The 18,512-nt window shown below is 33.1% G+C and overlaps 2 protein-coding genes across 2 annotated transcripts; one reads left to right on the forward strand and one right to left on the reverse strand.

The window, feature by feature from the left end:
- Nucleotides 1-521: 521 nt before the first annotated feature.
- Nucleotides 522-9,416, forward strand: LOC123669204. The gene is made up of 7 exons (XM_045602828.1): nucleotides 522-563; nucleotides 796-1,001; nucleotides 2,436-2,652; nucleotides 5,314-5,495; nucleotides 5,615-5,753; nucleotides 6,003-6,133; nucleotides 6,557-9,416. The coding sequence occupies exons 1-7, from the start codon at nucleotides 522-524 to the stop codon at nucleotides 8,871-8,873; spliced, it is 3,234 nt and encodes a 1,077-aa protein (XP_045458784.1). The 3' UTR covers nucleotides 8,874-9,416.
- A 2,920-nt stretch (nucleotides 9,417-12,336) lies between these two features.
- Nucleotides 12,337-15,744, reverse strand: LOC123669539 (growth hormone-inducible transmembrane protein-like). The gene is made up of 7 exons (XM_045603141.1): nucleotides 15,528-15,744; nucleotides 15,120-15,225; nucleotides 14,680-14,821; nucleotides 14,414-14,589; nucleotides 13,579-13,739; nucleotides 12,865-12,997; nucleotides 12,337-12,633 (listed from the first exon to the last, which is right to left on the reverse strand). Exons 1-7 carry the CDS (start codon nucleotides 15,715-15,717, stop codon nucleotides 12,546-12,548), a joined length of 996 nt encoding a protein of 331 aa, XP_045459097.1. The 5' UTR covers nucleotides 15,718-15,744; the 3' UTR covers nucleotides 12,337-12,545.
- Nucleotides 15,745-18,512: the final 2,768 nt, after the last annotated feature.

The following is an 18,512-nucleotide window of genomic DNA, read 5'->3' on the forward strand; positions in this document are numbered from 1 at the left end:
GGAATCTGCGTATACGTTACTAATAGATTCATTTAATTTGTTTAATTTGTCATCTATTATAGTAGATAGATGATAAAACTGACACCATTTTCATTTCAACTCTTCGTGATAAGACTTATAGATTACTTCTTTTGTCATAAGCATCGACTCCTGTTCTTATTCTATAAATAAATCTTGTTACCCCGATCTTAATAAAAATGCATTATTAAAAAAAATGTCTACAGTTTATTAAATTCTTTTAAAGACAATAAGATGAGCATGTCAAAAATAATGTCAAAATATCTGTCAATGTCAAACATTGAACATTTCATTGGAACATTCTTTCCATTTCGTACACCTTGCTTATTCATTAGTCAGTTTGTCAGTTAATTTTTGTTGATAATGACAAGTGGCTAAATACGAAGCTTCAAGTGATCGTTAAGCTTTCGATTAACTTTTTTTTTTTGTAATATGTAATTTCCATAATTTGCTTATATTAAAATCGAATGCAAATATCTTGATGTAAATAGTAATGTGAAGACATGTTTGGCTATAGCAAAGAAGCTGTTCGAGTGAAAGTCAAGGTTTGCTTTGTGTAAATTTATATTTAATAATTAATTTGCTCAATGAAAATTAATTTATATTATAATTATACACTATAAAAAACTTTTTAAAATACGCTATTTACTTGGTGTACAGACACTGTATTTAAATACTGTTTTTCAAAAATCAATATAGGAAATCCCGACATACACGTACAGATATCGTCACTATATATTTAAATAATGATTATTAAAACCCATTTTAACATTACAGAAATGCGAGGGAAAACTCCAACCAGAATTGAGAAAGTTTTCAGTGGATCCACAAATTACTTCTCTGGAAGTTTTACAAAGCATTTTAGTGAAAGCATTTGATATAAAGTCTGATTTCACTCTCTCTTATAGAACTGCAGATGATTATGGACAAGAAATATATTTACCATTACTTTCTGACTGGGATCTGGATGCTGCTTTTCTCAAGTAAGTTTGTCTGTATGTAATTTACTGTAATTTAATAATATACTATTGTTATGTTAATTTTAGCACTGTAGCAATAAATATTTGTTATATAGTGTTAAAATTTTACTAGGTAAATCATTGATAGGATATGTTTATGTATGTTTTACTTTACAGCACTAATATATAATAAAAAATTACATGTAAATTACCTATTTAGTATCTTGATTAAAATATTTGAGAAAAAAAATCTGTAAACTACAATTTTTTAATTTCTAGTTTAATTTTGTGGTTATATTTAGCATACTTTACTACTACTGGTTTATGTAATTGTACATAAATATTATGAAAAGGTGACTGATAATTTTTTTAGCATTGAAATGCATATGAATTGCAGTAGAATAATTCTATAACAAAAATTTTTTATCATAGTTTTTCTTATCTATGTGTAGTTTTAGAATTAATAGAAGAAACATTAAATAACAAAAGCTTATTATAGATAAAGGAAAGTAACATAACAGAACATATCAGTAGTAATAAATAATTGTACAAAATAATTATAACTAAAATTAAAATACAATTGTACACTAAGTTTCCCATATACTCTTGTTTATTTGACATAAAACACAATGTATGTTACATCAGAACTTTTGACCGGGTAGACCGATTTCGACAAATTTTATTTTAATCGAAAGGTGGTGTGTGCCAATTGGTCCCATTTAAATTTATTTGAGATCTAACAACTACTTTTCGAGTTATATCTAATAATGGGTTTTACTTGACGCTTTTTTTGTCGACCTACGTTGTATTATACCGCATAACTTTCTACTGGATGTACCGATTTTGATAATTCTTTTTTTGTTGGAAAGAGGATATCCCTAGTTTGGTACCGTGAAAAGGAAACCAGGATCTGATGATGTGATCCCAGAGAAATCGAGGGAAACTCTCGAAAATCCGTAATAACTTTTTACTGGGTGTACTGATTTTGATAATTTTTAATTTAATCGAAAGCTGATGTTTATCATGTGGTCACTTATAAATTTTATCGAGATCTGATAACTACTTTTTGAGTAATCTTTGATAACGCGTAGTTGCTTGACTATTTTTTCGCCGATCTACGTTGTATTACTTGTCGATGTAATTAAAGTCGGTTTTTTTTTCGTTTGCGAGCAAACACAATTATAACATAAAACACTTTAATGGTTTTAATATTACAAAAACATGAAATTTTTTTAATACCTAAAGTTCAATTTTACTACTTACATTTTATTTGACTTGGCGCAGTTTATAGTGACCCTGCTTTCTGCTCTGGGACTTATGGGTTTGATTCCCACTCCGAGTCTGGGTGTAATATATGTTTTGACTATTCATTAAATCATTTCAGTAAAGTATTTTTATTGAAAAACTGTTATAATTATAACAAGAATTATAGATAACAAAAAATTCAACATTTGTCAGGGCTCATAATATAGCTTTAACTCAGAGGTCGGAACCATGTGTACTGTTGAAAGTAGATATGAAACCCTTTGCCGAGGCCTCAGAAGACTGGGAACCGCCTACCATACCATCTGCACCTGTCACACAGAATACCAAAGAGCAACCAACAGTATATCAAGCAGCTCAAGTGGAAAAACCAGAAACACAGTCTGGGTTTCAAGGACTTATTATGAACCAGGTAAATAATAATTATTATTAGAGATAAAATGAAGTTTGCATATTTTTTTGTGTTTTATTTTATATATATATATATATATATAGCTTATATTGAGAGAAAATATGAGTGATGATGAATATTTCACTTGTTCTTTGGATGAACTCGAGAGTACTGGACATAGTTGCAACATCTCAATATCCGATTCCGAAACACTAGCAGACAAATTATCTCAACTTTTTATGAATCAGCGGAAATTCTTATCCTTGGTGCATATCAATGCGCAGAGCATACTTGCTCACTATTCTGATCTTCTCACATCTTTTAGCACTAGCACAGTTGATTGCGTCCTTGTTTCTGATAACCTGGCTTAAGTCGTCCATCCCGTCCACTAGTTGCTCTCTTCCTGGCTACCAGCTATTTCGTAATGATCGTACGGATCGAGGTGGCGGAGGCGTGGGTATTTTTCTCTGTTAATTGCTCAACTTCGCATTTATCAGGTAGAGTACCTAAATATCTTTTTTTAGAAATTATCATTAGCCATAGAAAACTTCTCATGGGGGTTTTTTATAGTCCAAATGACAAAGTTTATTGTTTTAATAACTTAGAGGATGCTCTTGAGAGCTTACTTCCTATTTATGAGCACGTAATCTGCTTTGGCGATTTTAACACCTGCCTTCTAAAAAATGACGGCCGAGCACAAACGTTACTTTCGCTTACCTCGTCCGTTGATCTTCACCTTATATCTATATCTACTCCTACTCACCACTTTCCTAACTGTATACCATCCCTTATTGACTTAGCCTTTGTCTCGAACCCCAATCTTGTTCAATCTTATGGACAAATGACATCCCCTTTCTCCTATCACGACCTAATTTTCCTAACGTACAAAGTGCGTCCTTCCAAAATCAGGGCAAAGTTCTCTTTCTGCGCAATTTTAAGCAGATGGATCTGGAACGCTTAGTCAGGATGTGAGGAACATCGATTGGTCATCTGTATACAATGCTAGCAACATTAATACTATGGTTGACTAATTAACTGCTGAACTAATAAAGATTTATGACGTACATTAGACCAGTACGAATGAAAAGAGTTCCAGCCCCGTGGTTGACACCTATCACCAAAAAGACCATGGCTAAGCGAGACAGAGCTAAATCGGCAAATAAAAAATTTCCGACTGCTGATAATTTAAGTAAATATAAAAGTCTGCGTAACCTCTGCAACAGGATGTATAGGGACGCAAAACGTCACTACATTCATAATTCAGTTCAGAATCTTACCCAAGCGCAAGTTTAGAGATTCTTACGGTCGCTAGGAGTGGGCAAATCCTTTGAAGCTTGTCAAAGCTCGGTAGATCTTAATATTTTAAACTCTCACTTCACTACTCCACCTCTTACCTTAGACACTACCTTCCTCAATTCTTCTTCAAATCATTCGATGCAACTGTGATGAAGAAGTGTGTCTGCTGTATTTCTACTAAGGCCATTGGTAGTGACAATCTCAGTCTTGAGATGATTCTTCCAGTGTTGGAGGACATTGCGTCTGTGATCTCACACATCATTAACTTCTCACTGACATGCAATGTTTTCCATCACTCTGGAAGAAAGCAGTTGTCATACCACTACCTAAAACCTCAAATTCGTCCTGTCCTGCTCAATATCGTCCTATATCTTCCCATTTTATTCAAAGTCCTGGAATCTATAGTTCACCAACAACTCTATTCTTACCTCATTTCCAACTCTATTATCAATCAGGTTTCCGTCCTTCCCACGGCATTGTTGAATCGCTATTGAATGTAACGGAGGATATTCGGTAGCCTATGGATAACACCATGCACACTGCAATGATTTTTTTAGACTTCAGTAGCGCTTTCAACTCTGTAGACAATGACATACTTCTTAGCACTCTTCGTGCAGTTAACATCTCACCTACTTGCATTGACTGGTTTCACTCATCTTTCTGGACGTCAGCAGTCTGTAACGACTGATTATAACTCATCGAATTGGTTGACTCTTACTCCTGGTGTTCCACAAGGTGGCGTACTTTATCCGCTAGTTTTTTCTATTTTTAGTAACAATATCTCAAGTGCTATTTTCTTGCCCTTACACCTGTATGCGAACGATTTACAAATATACCGTCGTTTTGGGCTGACTGAGTTGCATGAGACTATCGACCACCTTAACAAAGACCTTGCTGCAATCTATCTATGGGCCCAATCATTTAGAATTATTATAAATCCAGTAAAATCTCAAGCAATAATTATCGGTAGCAGCCGTTTGAGAAACCGTATTGCCTGGAAAACAGTACCTCCTGTCTTTTTCTGTGGCACACCGATACCATACTGCCATAAAATTACAAACCTAGGCTTGATTTTGGACAAAAAATTATCTTGGATAGCTCATGTCAGCAAAGTTAGCCGAAGGATGCACTACACCTTTCACTCTCTTCATCATCATCATCATCATCATTTCAGCCTCTTGCAGTCCACAGCTGGGCGTGGGTCTCCACAAGTTCGCGCCAAAAATGGTGCGAACTCAGAAAAATTATTAATTTATTCACTTTGAAAGCAGAGTATTAAAATTTTTAGGAAAGATAATGATAACCTTATTAGTACATGTTTTTATAGAATGTTAAGGAAAGTACACATCTATTTCTTAATAGTAAGATATATGTTTTATCTCGTAGGTTGAGAAAACATTCAACATGGTTTCAAGAGCACTCAATCTGTACGATGACCCCAACACTCCTCTACGACCGCCTCTAAGTGATATTGAATTCCGAGCCTTCCTAGACGCAGTCGGACAAATTAATAACATGGCAAAACTAAGAGAAGTTATATACTGCGGAGGGATAGAGCCTAGTTTAAGGTTAACTGTAAACCTGAATACTGACGAAGTTAATAAAATTATCTCATTGTTAACCACAGATTTTATCTCTAGTTACAAAATTATTTACCAATTTTTTTTTATACTTTTTTTTATTACAGGAAAGTTGTATGGAAGCATATTTTAAATGTTTACCCAGATGGTATGACGGGTAAAGAAAGAATGGACTACATTAAAAGAAAAGCAAACGAGTACTATGCATTGCGATCTCAATGGAAGGATTGTATTCAAAAGGGAAAGGTAACAATATAAAGTAGTATATATAAAGGTCCTGCAGTCTTATTGCGAAAAAGTAAACTGAATATAGATGAATGATAAATAAATCATATTGTGATATGACAATATATTATTATATATTTACATACGCACTATGCAATCAACTCGAAATCTTATTTAAAAAAATCATATTTTCGTACAAAACATACTTACAGGCCAAAAATTAATATATAACGAAACATTGTGTGTAGTGAAAAGTTTGTTAATTTTTAGGTAAATGCAGATCTGGCGTATGTAACAAGTATGGTTCGTAAAGATGTCCTCCGAACTGACAGACATCATAATTTCTATGCGGGAAGTGATGACAACCAAAATATTGCTTCACTCTTCAATATTTTGACAACGTAATTATCATTTCTAACATAAATTTGACACAAAATGCTCCTTACCTCAAAATATACAGGATACTAAACTACGCATTCTAAACACAGCTTTGCTGACTAGCAACCTACCTTTTGCTGTTTCCATTTTTCTTTTCATACAAAAAAAAAATTAAATATGTCAAATACTGAATCATTGAGATAATAATTTGTAATCGTTTATCAACATAATTCCCAAAAAACAATTTAATTGTGTTACTTAAGTGTAATGTCTCTTTTGCTTAGCCATTGAAAGTTTAAAACATGTCACAAAAAATATAGCCATATATTTCAGTTCCAATTGAGCGAACGCTAATTGCATGTGAAATAAGTATCAAATAATTAACGTATTTGGTAAAATAATTATTCGCACAGTTATTGGCATCATAAAACGAAACATTTTTACAGGTACGCCATATACCACCCGACGGTCAGTTACTGTCAAGGTATGTCAGATTTAGCGTCTCCACTTTTGGTGACGATGGGAGACGAAGCCCACGCTTACATTTGCCTCTGTGCGCTAATGGCGAGGTTATACCCCAACTTCTTACTGGATGGTGAAGCCATGACAGTCAAATTCACGCATTTGACCGAATCACTTCAAGTATATGATCCAGATTTCTATAATTACCTGAAATCACAGCAAGCTGACGACCTGCTCTTTTGTTATCGATGGCTGCTATTGGAAATGAAACGGGAATTCGCTTTTGACGATGCTCTTAGAATGTTGGAAGTACTGTGGGCCTCCTTGCCACAAAAAGCACCAACAATGGAATTATTGTTAAAAGAAAAAGACTTTGATTCAACAGTCAAAGTTGATATCGACCCTCCTCCCCTGAGTCCGTTAGTGAAGGCACCACGAGAGAATGCTTACACCAAAGTGTGTGCCATTAGGCGTCAGAGTTCTAGTTTTAGCCTAGCAAATATAAAAACGCCTAAACTTGTCACTACTAAACAGACAAACCATAGCCTAGATGAGAATGCAGCGAGGAAAGTTTTGAACAGTTCATCTCTAAAACATGCAAAAGAGTTCCAAAGTTTAGATGATGCGGTATTACAAACTCAGAAAACGTCAAAAGATAACCATGACAAGAACGGTGACAAAAATGTTGATAGGAATTTACCCGCAAAAGATCCCAATAAAATCCCGCTTCGTAAAGGAATGAAGAGTGTACCAGAATACGGAAAAGTTGTAGAAGTACATGATTCAACAACCGTTGCGTGGGCGAGTACAGGAAACTTATCAAACGGAACGACACAGACAGAAGTAAAAGAAACGCCATTGGGAAGTCAAATTAGATTATTGAGGGATAAAATATCTGTTCATAATAATAGATTCTTTTCTTCCTTGGACACGCTAGAAGACTCGCTCAGTTCGGATACCACAAACAAACCAAAAGTTAAAATGATAAAAAACCTTAACGAATTTCTCAACTTCGCTACTGGAACTAAATCAACTACGTTTAAGCCAGACAAGCTACAAAGGACACACTCTGTGATTGAACATACGAGATCAAAAGAATGTCCAAAAATTACATTAACCAAAACGTCATACGAAGAAAATGACGCAAGTTCGCAAAACTTGAAAATTCAAATAAATAAGATAAGCAAAATGAGTTTTGATACAAATGACGGTAGCAGTCCTGATGACTCGCAGGAATACTACCCCATGACGACTTCAATGACGAGAGAATTAAAACTGGAACTAGAACATTTGGACCGACAAGTGTTCGGTCCTTCGTATGTGAGCCGTTGTAGTATGATCTGTGACTCACCCTCAGACTCTACGAGTACTGAAGACAAACCGGCCGAATGTTTCAAGGAAACTAAACCAAATGTTGTTGCTACTGAAACTTTAGAGGTTCAGGCAGAAGTTGCAGAGTCAGCCGATTCAATGAAAAAGTCACCAATGTTAGATAATATCAGATTGAATGCGAGGAGTGCCGAGGACATATATTTGTGGGAAAATCCTTTACATAGAAACACTCCAACAACGCGGACGACTGCAAGCTGTCCTCAGACTCCCGACGAGCAAGCGGAACTAGATTTTGACGGGGACACGGGAGAAATATTTGAAGAACACTCCGGTAAAAAATCAATAACACCCATAAGATTGTTAAGAAAAAATCATTCCCTGGAACCCCAGGATCTTTGTAAAAGACATTCCAACACACATTCCAGTGAATCGGATTCGTCTGATAGAGAACTTCCAGAATCTGCTAATACAGTTACCGTTAAAAATAGCCAACAAGACAGTTCCAATACCAAATCTCATAAATTTTTCTCGAATATGTCACACGAATTGGAGAACGCAAAACGGAATTGTGAATCCCTGCTCAGTGTGAAGCAATCGAACCTGCAAAACGTAGCGTCTACGATTAACAACTTTCAAAAGAAATATGAAGTATTTAAACCGCCTACACAGAAAATTACAAACGTATCTTCCACGAGCAGCGATAGCACGGCTAAGAATAGTATAAGTAGTCTTCCACCGCCGACAACATTCGGAGGTGGTAATCCTTTCTTAATGTATTTATGTCTCACAGTATTATTGCAACACAGAGATTATATTATGAGAAATCGCATGGACTACAACGAGCTCGCGATGCATTTCGATAAAATGGTACGAAAACACAATGTGAACAGGGTATTAAATCAAGCGCGCCAAATGTACGCTCTTTACTTGAAACAACAAGCACATAAGACTGGTGATGTTACCATTTAAATATTTCTTTAGTGTAAAAATGATCTCCAACGGTTTCATTTTATTGCTCATGTTTTAAAATTATAATCTTAATGTAAGTTGAAAAAGGAGTTGTCATGTTACGTAATTTAGCGCAACCAAATATATGTACATACGAGATGTGTGATTTACCTTATGATAGTAAGAAGAGGCCTTAATTTAAATATTTAATTTGAAGATATTAAAAAAGTGAGAAAAAATGGGTCTTGGAGTTTGTGGAACCTACACAACTGAATAGTAATGCATTTTATTTATGTGAACTTGTAAGGTTTCATAGCGAGGATATTCCGATAAATCCAATGGATTAGTTATTTAATACACTTTAAGGGAAACGTAATACGTTTCGCAGTTTGGTTTTTGAGCTTAGGGCGTCATAACTCTGTTGTAAAAACACCTTTGATGTACTGCTAATCGGTCTTTAACTTTGTTGCTGACCTAAGGTCCGGCCGAACACGCTTAATGTTTTTTTAACTCATTCATTCCAATAAGTACCCAATTCTATTTGTGCATAAAATATAAAACTCATTATGACAATAATTTTATTTTAAAATATCGTTTTGATAAACATTATATAATTGTAAAGTTAGCGCCAATAATAAAATTCTCTCTCCACCCACGCGAACAAACTACATGATAACTTCGTTTGATATTAGTTTAAAAGGCAATCCCAATAACAACAAATTCATAATGAGTGTTTTTAATTAGTACAGACAGAGAAGTTTATACATTTCTTAAAGATGTAAAATATTCATTTTCGTAAAATATATGACTTAAAATAATTAATATAGTAATTGTTTAACGCTAGATGGCTCATAATATCTGTTAGACCTATTAAAATTGAAATAAAATCATGATTTTATAAATTATTATCTAAAAAAATAATCATCTAACAGTAAATCGCATTGAAAATTTTGGCATGTATCTGACATTAAAATGCTTACGTAATTTAAGATTATTCTAAAGTTTTTCAAGCCCTCACTTCAATGAATATAAATTATGACTCCTACAAGAAAATATTCTCCATTTAAATTACAGAAAGATTAAATATTTAGGAAACTAAAAATTATTCATTTAGTACTTATGCGCGCAAATATGTGCCCTTTGTAATCAAATCCAAAGATTGATAATTTAAAAATTGTGATATTTTTTTTTTTAATATTTACAATAACTTTTTTACGTTTTGTCAATTGTATTATTTATCGTATGATATATTATTAATTTAATATGCCCTTGTAACAAATACCTATGAATTTTTAAGTACTTATGTTAATGCACAATGCTCCAATTTTAAATAAGATGTTATTAAAATGTAAATTGTATATTTAAATATCAAGGCAATTTTTGATTACATATATGAATAGCCATTCCATTTATTCATATTCAATTAAATGATAACAAAAAAATATGTTTGCGTTTAATGTAAGAACATTAACATTCAACATCAATCGCTGTGCTTAAAATATTCATATTACGAAAGCTTATTTAAAAAAAAAACCTGTAAATAAATTATTCAGAGATAAAATATGTTTTTTATTTGTATATCTAATACAGGTGCTGATCAATTTATATTGCAGGTCGGGAAAATGTTTCCTCTACTTTCAAAATTTAACTGCATTTGATCTATACAAATAAATACAATTGAAGTGTCTGTTTGTTATATTAAAATAATCGTTTTTTACTAAATGCATATGGATATATACACGGCACATAATTATACCAAAATAATATTATATTTTTTAAAATTTTTGTCTGTTTGTTGAGGCTAATCTCTGAAACGGCTGGACAGATTTTGACGGCACTTTCACTGGCAGATAGCTGATGTAATAAGGAGTCTTAGGCTACTTTTATTTTAGAAATGTAATTATTTTATAACTGCCAATTGAACAATAATTTTTCGTTAAATTCCATGTGGACGAAGTCGCAGGCACAGCTAGTTAGTTATATTGTGCTTTTTCGTTCACTAGAAAGAGAGACCGAGAGCAGGTGCAAATCTAAGGGTGCAAGTTCAGAATATAAGGCGGGTACATTAATACTTCCCAACCACGTGCTCTCCATTTTTAATTTGTGGCCAAAGATGTGTGGTCTAGCATTAGTATGATGAAATATATACCTATCCTTTATTGTTGATCGAATGCAATCGTTTTTCTCAATTTCTTGTTTGGGTATCAACCTAACGTTTTCAATTTCTTTACTAGAGTAAATGCTACATATACACAAGATCACCCTTTCGCGTTTTGATCGGAGTTTAGCTTCAGTCTATGAAGATTGACAAACCATGATCTTTCTTGCATATTCTTGTCTTGTTGCAGTGATCAAACTCTTCAAGAATTGTTCAATTTCATTACGTCCTGATAGAGAACCTCCTATCACACGATTCTATAGATTTTGATTATTCTTAATAATTCAGTACGCTCGTGTGGAACACAACTATCGAGCTTTTTAAAACAGCCAGACTTTAATATGGGTTAAAACTATTTTGTATTCAATTATCATTTCCTTGGCTATATCGCAACTAAGCACTTATTTGACGATTTTGGTCAACTTTTTAACCGACTTTCAAAAAAGGAGGAGATTCTCAATTCGACTGTATTTTTTTTTTATTATGTATGTTACATCAGAACTTTTGACCGTGTGGACCGATTTCGACAAATTTTCTTTTAATCGAAAGGTGGTGTGTGTCATTTGGTCCCATTTAAATTTATTTGAGATCTAACAATAACTTTTCGAGTTATATCTAATAATGCGTTTTTACTTGACGCTTTTTTCGTCGATCTACGTTGTATTATACCGCATAACTTCTACTGGGTGTACCGATTTTGATATTTTTTTTTTTTGTTGGAAAGGAGATATCCCTAGTTTAGTACCATGATAAGGAAACCAGGATCTGATGATGGGATCCCAGAGAAATCGAGGGAAACTCTTGAAAATCCGCAATAACTTTTTAATGGGTGTACTGATTTTGATAATTTTTAATTTAATCAAAAGCTGATTTTTATCATGTGGTCACATATAAATATTATCGAGATCTGATAAATATTAGATTCATACGTAAACTGAAAAAACTAAATCAATTTAAAAAAAATTGTTTCCTAAAAATGATTTTTTTATTTTTATTTTAAATTTATTGACTGTTGTTATATAACATACTTGAAATTTTTAACAAATTAATTATGTAAAATCATTTTATGCCAGTTATTAATTTTTATCATACATTAGAAAATGATCAAGAATTGTCACACTATACTTACTAGCACAAAGATCGCGCGGCTCGTACGACTCGCGCGATGCGACCAAATTTACCCTAAACTTGCAGAGCGTAAAATAGTAAAATGGCTCTTAAGACGTTAATGGTTAAGCTTATGTGAATGGATGAATATCTATTATACTTTTCTGCACTACATCTTGGTATAGATAATCTATACTAGGAATAATAAAACAAACCACATCGAAATAATACTTGTCGATTTATTTCGGAAACATTAAAATAAACTAATTACGCGTTCTTAACAGTACTTTATGTCCTTACATCAAAACAATATCACATTCGCTTTAGATTCAGCCATCGAAAGCACGAGAATTTTCCTAAGCTATTACAATTATTATAATGCTGACTAATTTATATGATTTTTTTAAAGTGTATGTTTGTTTTAGCATTTACTTCCGCTTGTTGCCTCCACCGCCTGCGAGGATCATAGCAATTCGCATAAAGATATTAAGGACGTCCAAATACACTGAGATCGCCCTGAAATCAATAACATCAAATTAACAAATAACAATAATAATAAAAAAAAAAAATAACTATTAATAAATGAACCGATTTGCTTGTTTGTTAAATCATTGTAGTTCTGGAAAAGTATGTTATTTTCAATCCATGGTGCAACTTTGATTGTGTGCCAAATAATTATGATAATTTATTTACTTTTATAGGAGTATCTTAAATAAAATTTTCAAGCAAATATTGAATATAACTTACGAGTTGATTGGGTCATACGGTTGAACTCCATACATTGGGTGCATCTCTGCTCTTTTGATGATAGCTTGGGTATCATAGAGCAAGAAACCACCAAATACAATTAATCCTCCATACAAGCTCAAGGAGTATAATCCTGAAAGAAATTAAAATTGTGCTGTTTCAGAATGAAATTTTTAAATAAAATGTGTATAGTAGAATTATTAAGAAGTCAAAATCCACATAGTATAAGTTATTTATACTATGTAGACTAATATTTACTAATATTATGTAACCTAGTGAATGTTTGTTTGTATGCTATAATGAAAACCTCTTCAGTATATGTGACAATGTTAATATTGTGTAATATTTTACTGAATTTTTTGAAAATTAAAAAAAAACGTAACATAAGTATAGACAACTCTTGTTGTATCTAAATTCCCAAGTACACCTCTGTTTTATTGAGTGCTGTGTTTTCCTATCTTTCTGAAATATTTTTGATTGAACTTTTTTCTTTTAGATTATTATTTATAATCAAAAAATTAAAACCAAAAACTACTTTATTGAAAAAGGCTTTAAAAATTACTTTTGATTCATCATGTTACAAATTTAGATTTTAAAGTGATTATTATTATTTAAAAGTAAACCTACCACTGATTTGTAATGATTCTACAGAGAAGAATCGGCAAGAACCTCTTTAAACTGATATTGTATATTCCTATATTATGCTAGTCTTACCTGCGCCAAGGGCTGAAGTGGGTGGCAAGAACATTCCAGCAAGTGAAGCAGCAAATACAGCACCCAAACCCATTGCCAGCGGAGCACGCATATTAAGGAATTCACCAGAGGGAGCACAGACTGCAATTGTACTTAGACCTCCTACTACTCCAGCAGTATACCTGTAGAACAGAAATAACGATTAATAAATTCTAGATTTTCTTTTTATACAACAACTAGGTCTACAAACAAGCATTAGGCTTAACTGATGTTAAGCGATTACTGTAGCTTATAAGCGCCTGCACCATCAGAAGCATCCCAAGCATGTTGCCAACCCTATCCAGGAGCTCTGGTCACCTTACTCACCACAGGAACACAACACTACTTGAAAGTAGTATTATTTAGTAATTACTAAATTATAGAGAGACAAAACAAATGAATACTATTTTTTATTGCTTACTATTCTAAATTATACAAAAATCTTTTCATTTAACTGTTTTTTTTTTTTTAGATAATTATCTGCAATCAGTACTTTAGCGAATATATTGTGTGAATGTAGCACACGTACAGTGCGGCTCCAGTGAGCCATTTACTGCTTATTATTAATATTTTTACTATTGTAGGATAGTTTTTCTTTTCAATCTTTTTTTGCGTTGACTTGTCGTCAATGCAACAGCGAGTTCATTAGGGTGTCTCTCCAGTCATTCCCAATACGGAGGTATGCCTTTGAATCTCTTTTGTGACTGTTTCAATTTTAAAGTTTTTGTGTATTTCATTGTTCGTGACAAACCACATCACTTATTGAGCGTAGAATTTAACTATGTTTGATGACATTAAGTATAGCATCGATAATTACCAAGCCGCACGCAAGAGGATGGGTCCACCGAGGAAGCATATGGGTGCAATAACAGCCCCCATGATGCCAGTATGCACCATCCATGCCAGTTGTTTGGGTCCGAAGCCTGGTCTGTATTCCATACCTCTGACTACCATTCCAGATCCAATCATGAGAGCCATTGTTGCAATAATCGACTAAAATATAAATAAAGAATAGGATTTAATATTATATAAAAATAAATTAAGTTATTATTTAAAATAACTTTTCAATTAAAAATAACTTACCATCCATCCACTTCGAGCAACCAAGTTAAGTAAAGCAGGTGTTCGGAAAACGGTTATTGCACTACCGGCCGTTAAAACTAGTGATCCAGCAATGTATCCATATGTAGCTTTGATGCGATCTTTGACGTATTGTGGCCAGAGACTAAAAAAACAACAAAATTACTGCTAATTAACTTGTAATTGTATTCAATTTAAAACTGTTATTATTTTAAACATTTTTAATATCAAATCAAAAATCGGCCTTTCCAGCAGAGATCGAACCTGCATCTTCAACTCACCATATCGGTACTAGCCAATTAAGGTATGGAATGTTATTATTTTTATTTATTAATTTTTTTTTTATCTTCATTGGCACAGCCTTAGATAAGATTATAAAGTAAGTTTGTGTAAAAGGCATCAATCACTTTATATCTATAATAATTGTTTACAAGGTGACTCACTGTGCTTCTTGTAAGGTGCCAGGTTTGACACCAGAGCCATAGTAACATAGCGCGACAAGTCCAACAGCTGATGCCCCTGCTAATGCTCCTTTGCCCAAACTAAAAGCTGAAATGAAATAAATACTCATGCTATTATATTTTCTCATCTCTGCTAAATTCCCATTAAATACAAAATAAAGATGTATTTGTAATAAATGTGGCTTTAAATATCAAATTTAATACTAATAGGAATAATTTTGAAATGCTATTAAAATTTTGACAACCATATTAACATGAAAATTATTTTTCTTCATGGAAAACTACAACAAAAATATACTATGATTGATTCAGCCTGTAACATCCCATAGCTGGGCATAGTATAATTAAAATTTAGCTATTTTTCATATCTTTAGTTGTTTAAATGCATACCGTTTGGTCCTGCTGGGGCCATCAATCTTTCCCAAATAGTGGGTTGGGTTCGCGTGGCGACTCTGGAGCGTGGTTCACGAGCATAATTCCTTACAATGTAGTTCTTGGGCACGAATCTTTGGGGAACTGGAGTTTTGAGTGTTTGTGTAACACTCAATGTCGAACGAGCGACGCACAATCGAGAAAGCATGATGCAACCTTTAAATATAGTGATTAATAAAAACTTTTTATTTATAATATAGCACTACAATAACTTAAACCTTATTTTATTATAAAGAATAATAATGAAATCGTGATGTAACTTAATTTTACAAAATATATATATTTAGACAGGCTTTGTACTTACCGGTTTTATTATAATTTTTCACGGGTTACAAATGTAATGGAAAACACTGATAAAAAAATATCAACAACTTTACGGTACCACCAATAATTAAGCGTACGTGTGATGATTCGATGTGTGAATTCCGCAGTTAGCTGATTTGATGTGTTTGAAGTTTGAACCAAGTTTGAACTATCAAGTTGGTTCTAGAAAATTATGTTGTTTTAAAATTTATCCCCAATAGGGAAAGGCAAAGGACTATAATCCATACAGCCTAGTCTGAATTTGTAAGTTTCGTTCTGATATATCAAAAGGCCGGAGCCAAGTCTGAAGTAACTTTATTGTTCTTCTGATTCGATGACTGGTAGAGTAAGGCCGAAACCAAGTCTGAAATTTCATATTTTCGTCTACTCTTCTTTGTCTATAAGTGATAGGCGAGGTCGAAACCAAGTCTGTAATAGGCCGAAGCCTGAAATATCAAAATAAAATTTCACATCCGATGAATGAAGGTCCTGATCCTGTTTCAAATATCATTGATAGTATTGCAAATAAATTCAAATATACTAGTATAGTTATCCAAATTAGTCAATAAATCTTGTGTATTGCGCGGGACATTTTTTGGTCCAGAAGTTGATAACAAGTTGGCTATAAATAAGAGGCGTTCCAGATTAAAAGCGGAGCATTCAAAAAATATGTGATCTAAAGACTGTGTAGAGTTGTTGGTGCAATGTGGGCAAACGGGCGATGAGATGATACGCATACGATTCAAATGTGCATTAAATCTGCAATGTCCAAATCTCAAGCGGCATAGTATTGTATAATATTTTCTGCTTCTATGTTGATGCGATTTAGTAAACCAAGGACTTTTTCCAATATCTTGATTTATCTGAGCATACCAAGATCCTTTTCTTAACAAGGTTTGTCGCCAAAGATCACGCCAATCAGATAGGATTTTTGATTTAATAGCAACTAATAGATCAGTGTATGGTACGGCAACATTCTCATCAACAGGGCTGCCGCTGTCACTGTCAACAATTGAACGTGCCAGAAAGTCCACATGTTCATTTCCCCTTACTCCTATATGTGAAGGTGTCCACAATAATTTGATGTTGTAGTTTCTTCTGGATAGTTGATAAAGGAGATGTCTTATTTCTAAAATGATGAAGTTTGTATTAGCACTGAATTGATAATTATCTAAAGCCTTTAGAACGCTCATACTGTCAGTAATGATCAGCCAATATTGATTAGTTTGTTTTTTAATGAATTCTAGGGCAGCAGTAATTGCTAGAGCTTCAGCTGTAAATATTGATATCTCCTTTTTCAATCTGACGCCTTGGCCAAACTTCAGATGAGGTACATAATAGGCCATGGAAACATTTATATCATTTTTTGATCCATCTGTGTAAACTTGTTTGAACTTATCAGAGTATTGTGCTATGAGGTTGTAAACTTCCTGGCGCTCTTTTAGCTTATGGTCAATAATAATATCGATTTGATTAATAAGACAGTCAAACTCCTTTTCGTAACACATCCAATTGCTAGAACTGTGTATTTTGTGTTGGTTATTTAGATTTAACATGAATGAATATTCGAAGAGAATAAATGGGTTATTAGAAGTTAATGGAGCATTTACAGGATATTTACTATGTAAGTAATTAAGCTTTTTAATTAGAGGATGATTACTAATGGAAAACAGTTTTAGCAAAAAACAGTATTTCAAATATTTAAATCTAAGGTGTAAAGGGGAAATGTTGCACTCGACCTGTAACGAATTAATTGGGGTTGTTTTCATGGCGCCAGTGATAAGTCTCAGGCTGTGATTTTGAATAATATTTAATTTGTTAACCAACTTGTCATTAGCAGAAAAACATAGAAATCCATATTCAAAATGACTGCGTACAAGAGATTTATATAGGGTAAGAAGGATTTTTGGATCAGAACCCCAATATGTTTTTGCAAGAGACTTTAAAATATTAAGAGCCTTAAGAGCTCTATCAACTATGTGGTCTACATATTTGTTCCATGATAAGTTATTCATGAATATAACACCTAAAAATTTAACTTCATTTGTGATAAGAAGAGATATATTATTATAGTTTATTTTAATTCTTTCAGACCCTACTTTATTAAAAACTATGACTTTAGACTTTTCAAAGCTAATGTCCAATGCAAGATAATTAAAATAAGAATTTAATTTAACTAAAGCTTCGTTTAACTTAAGATTTAGGGTAGTTATATTATTACTAGAACAATAGACTACCAAATCATCAGCAAACTGTAAATTGTATATATGAGAGCCTAGAATTAAGTTTAATCTATGTATATAAAGTGTGAAAATCAATGGACTCAAAATGCTACCTTGACATGTACCTTTATGAGAAAGCCTTGGACCAATAAGTCTATTATTATACTTAACAAATACCTTCCTACTGTGCAAAAAATTAAAAATCCATTGTATAACTTTTACAGGTAAACCAATCGCAGCTAATTCCGTGGATAGAATATGATGGTTAACATTATTAAAGGCTCCAACTACATCGAAGAAAACTCCAGCGAGAGCTTGCTTTGATTGTATAGCATTATAAATATCAAGATGTAAGTGAGCAATGCTCTCCCTTGAAGACCTGCCTCTTCTAAAACCAAACTGATTAGAAGGTAAAATA

Source organism: Melitaea cinxia, chromosome 3, assembly GCF_905220565.1.
Source record: "Melitaea cinxia chromosome 3, ilMelCinx1.1, whole genome shotgun sequence".
NCBI classification, from domain to species: domain Eukaryota; kingdom Metazoa; phylum Arthropoda; class Insecta; order Lepidoptera; family Nymphalidae; genus Melitaea; species Melitaea cinxia.

Excerpts from the sequence above, each read along its gene's own strand:
- LOC123669204 (XM_045602828.1), top strand. The coding sequence starts at position 522 with ATGTTTGGCTATAGCAAAGAAGCTGTTCGAGTGAAAGTCAAG. Across the intron at positions 1,002-2,435 it reads CTGGATGCTGCTTTTCTCAA|GGCTCATAATATAGCTTTAA; the intron begins GTAAGTTTGTCT and ends AACATTTGTCAG. Across the intron at positions 6,134-6,556 it reads CTCTTCAATATTTTGACAAC|GTACGCCATATACCACCCGA; the intron begins GTAATTATCATT and ends ACATTTTTACAG.
- LOC123669539 (XM_045603141.1), bottom strand. The coding sequence starts at position 15,717 with ATGCTTTCTCGATTGTGCGTCGCTCGTTCGACATTGAGTGTTACACAA. Across the intron at positions 15,226-15,527 it reads GGCCCCAGCAGGACCAAACG|CTTTTAGTTTGGGCAAAGGA; the intron begins GTATGCATTTAA and ends ATTTCATTTCAG. Across the intron at positions 13,740-14,413 it reads ATCCTCTTGCGTGCGGCTTG|GTATACTGCTGGAGTAGTAG; the intron begins GTAATTATCGAT and ends TCTGTTCTACAG.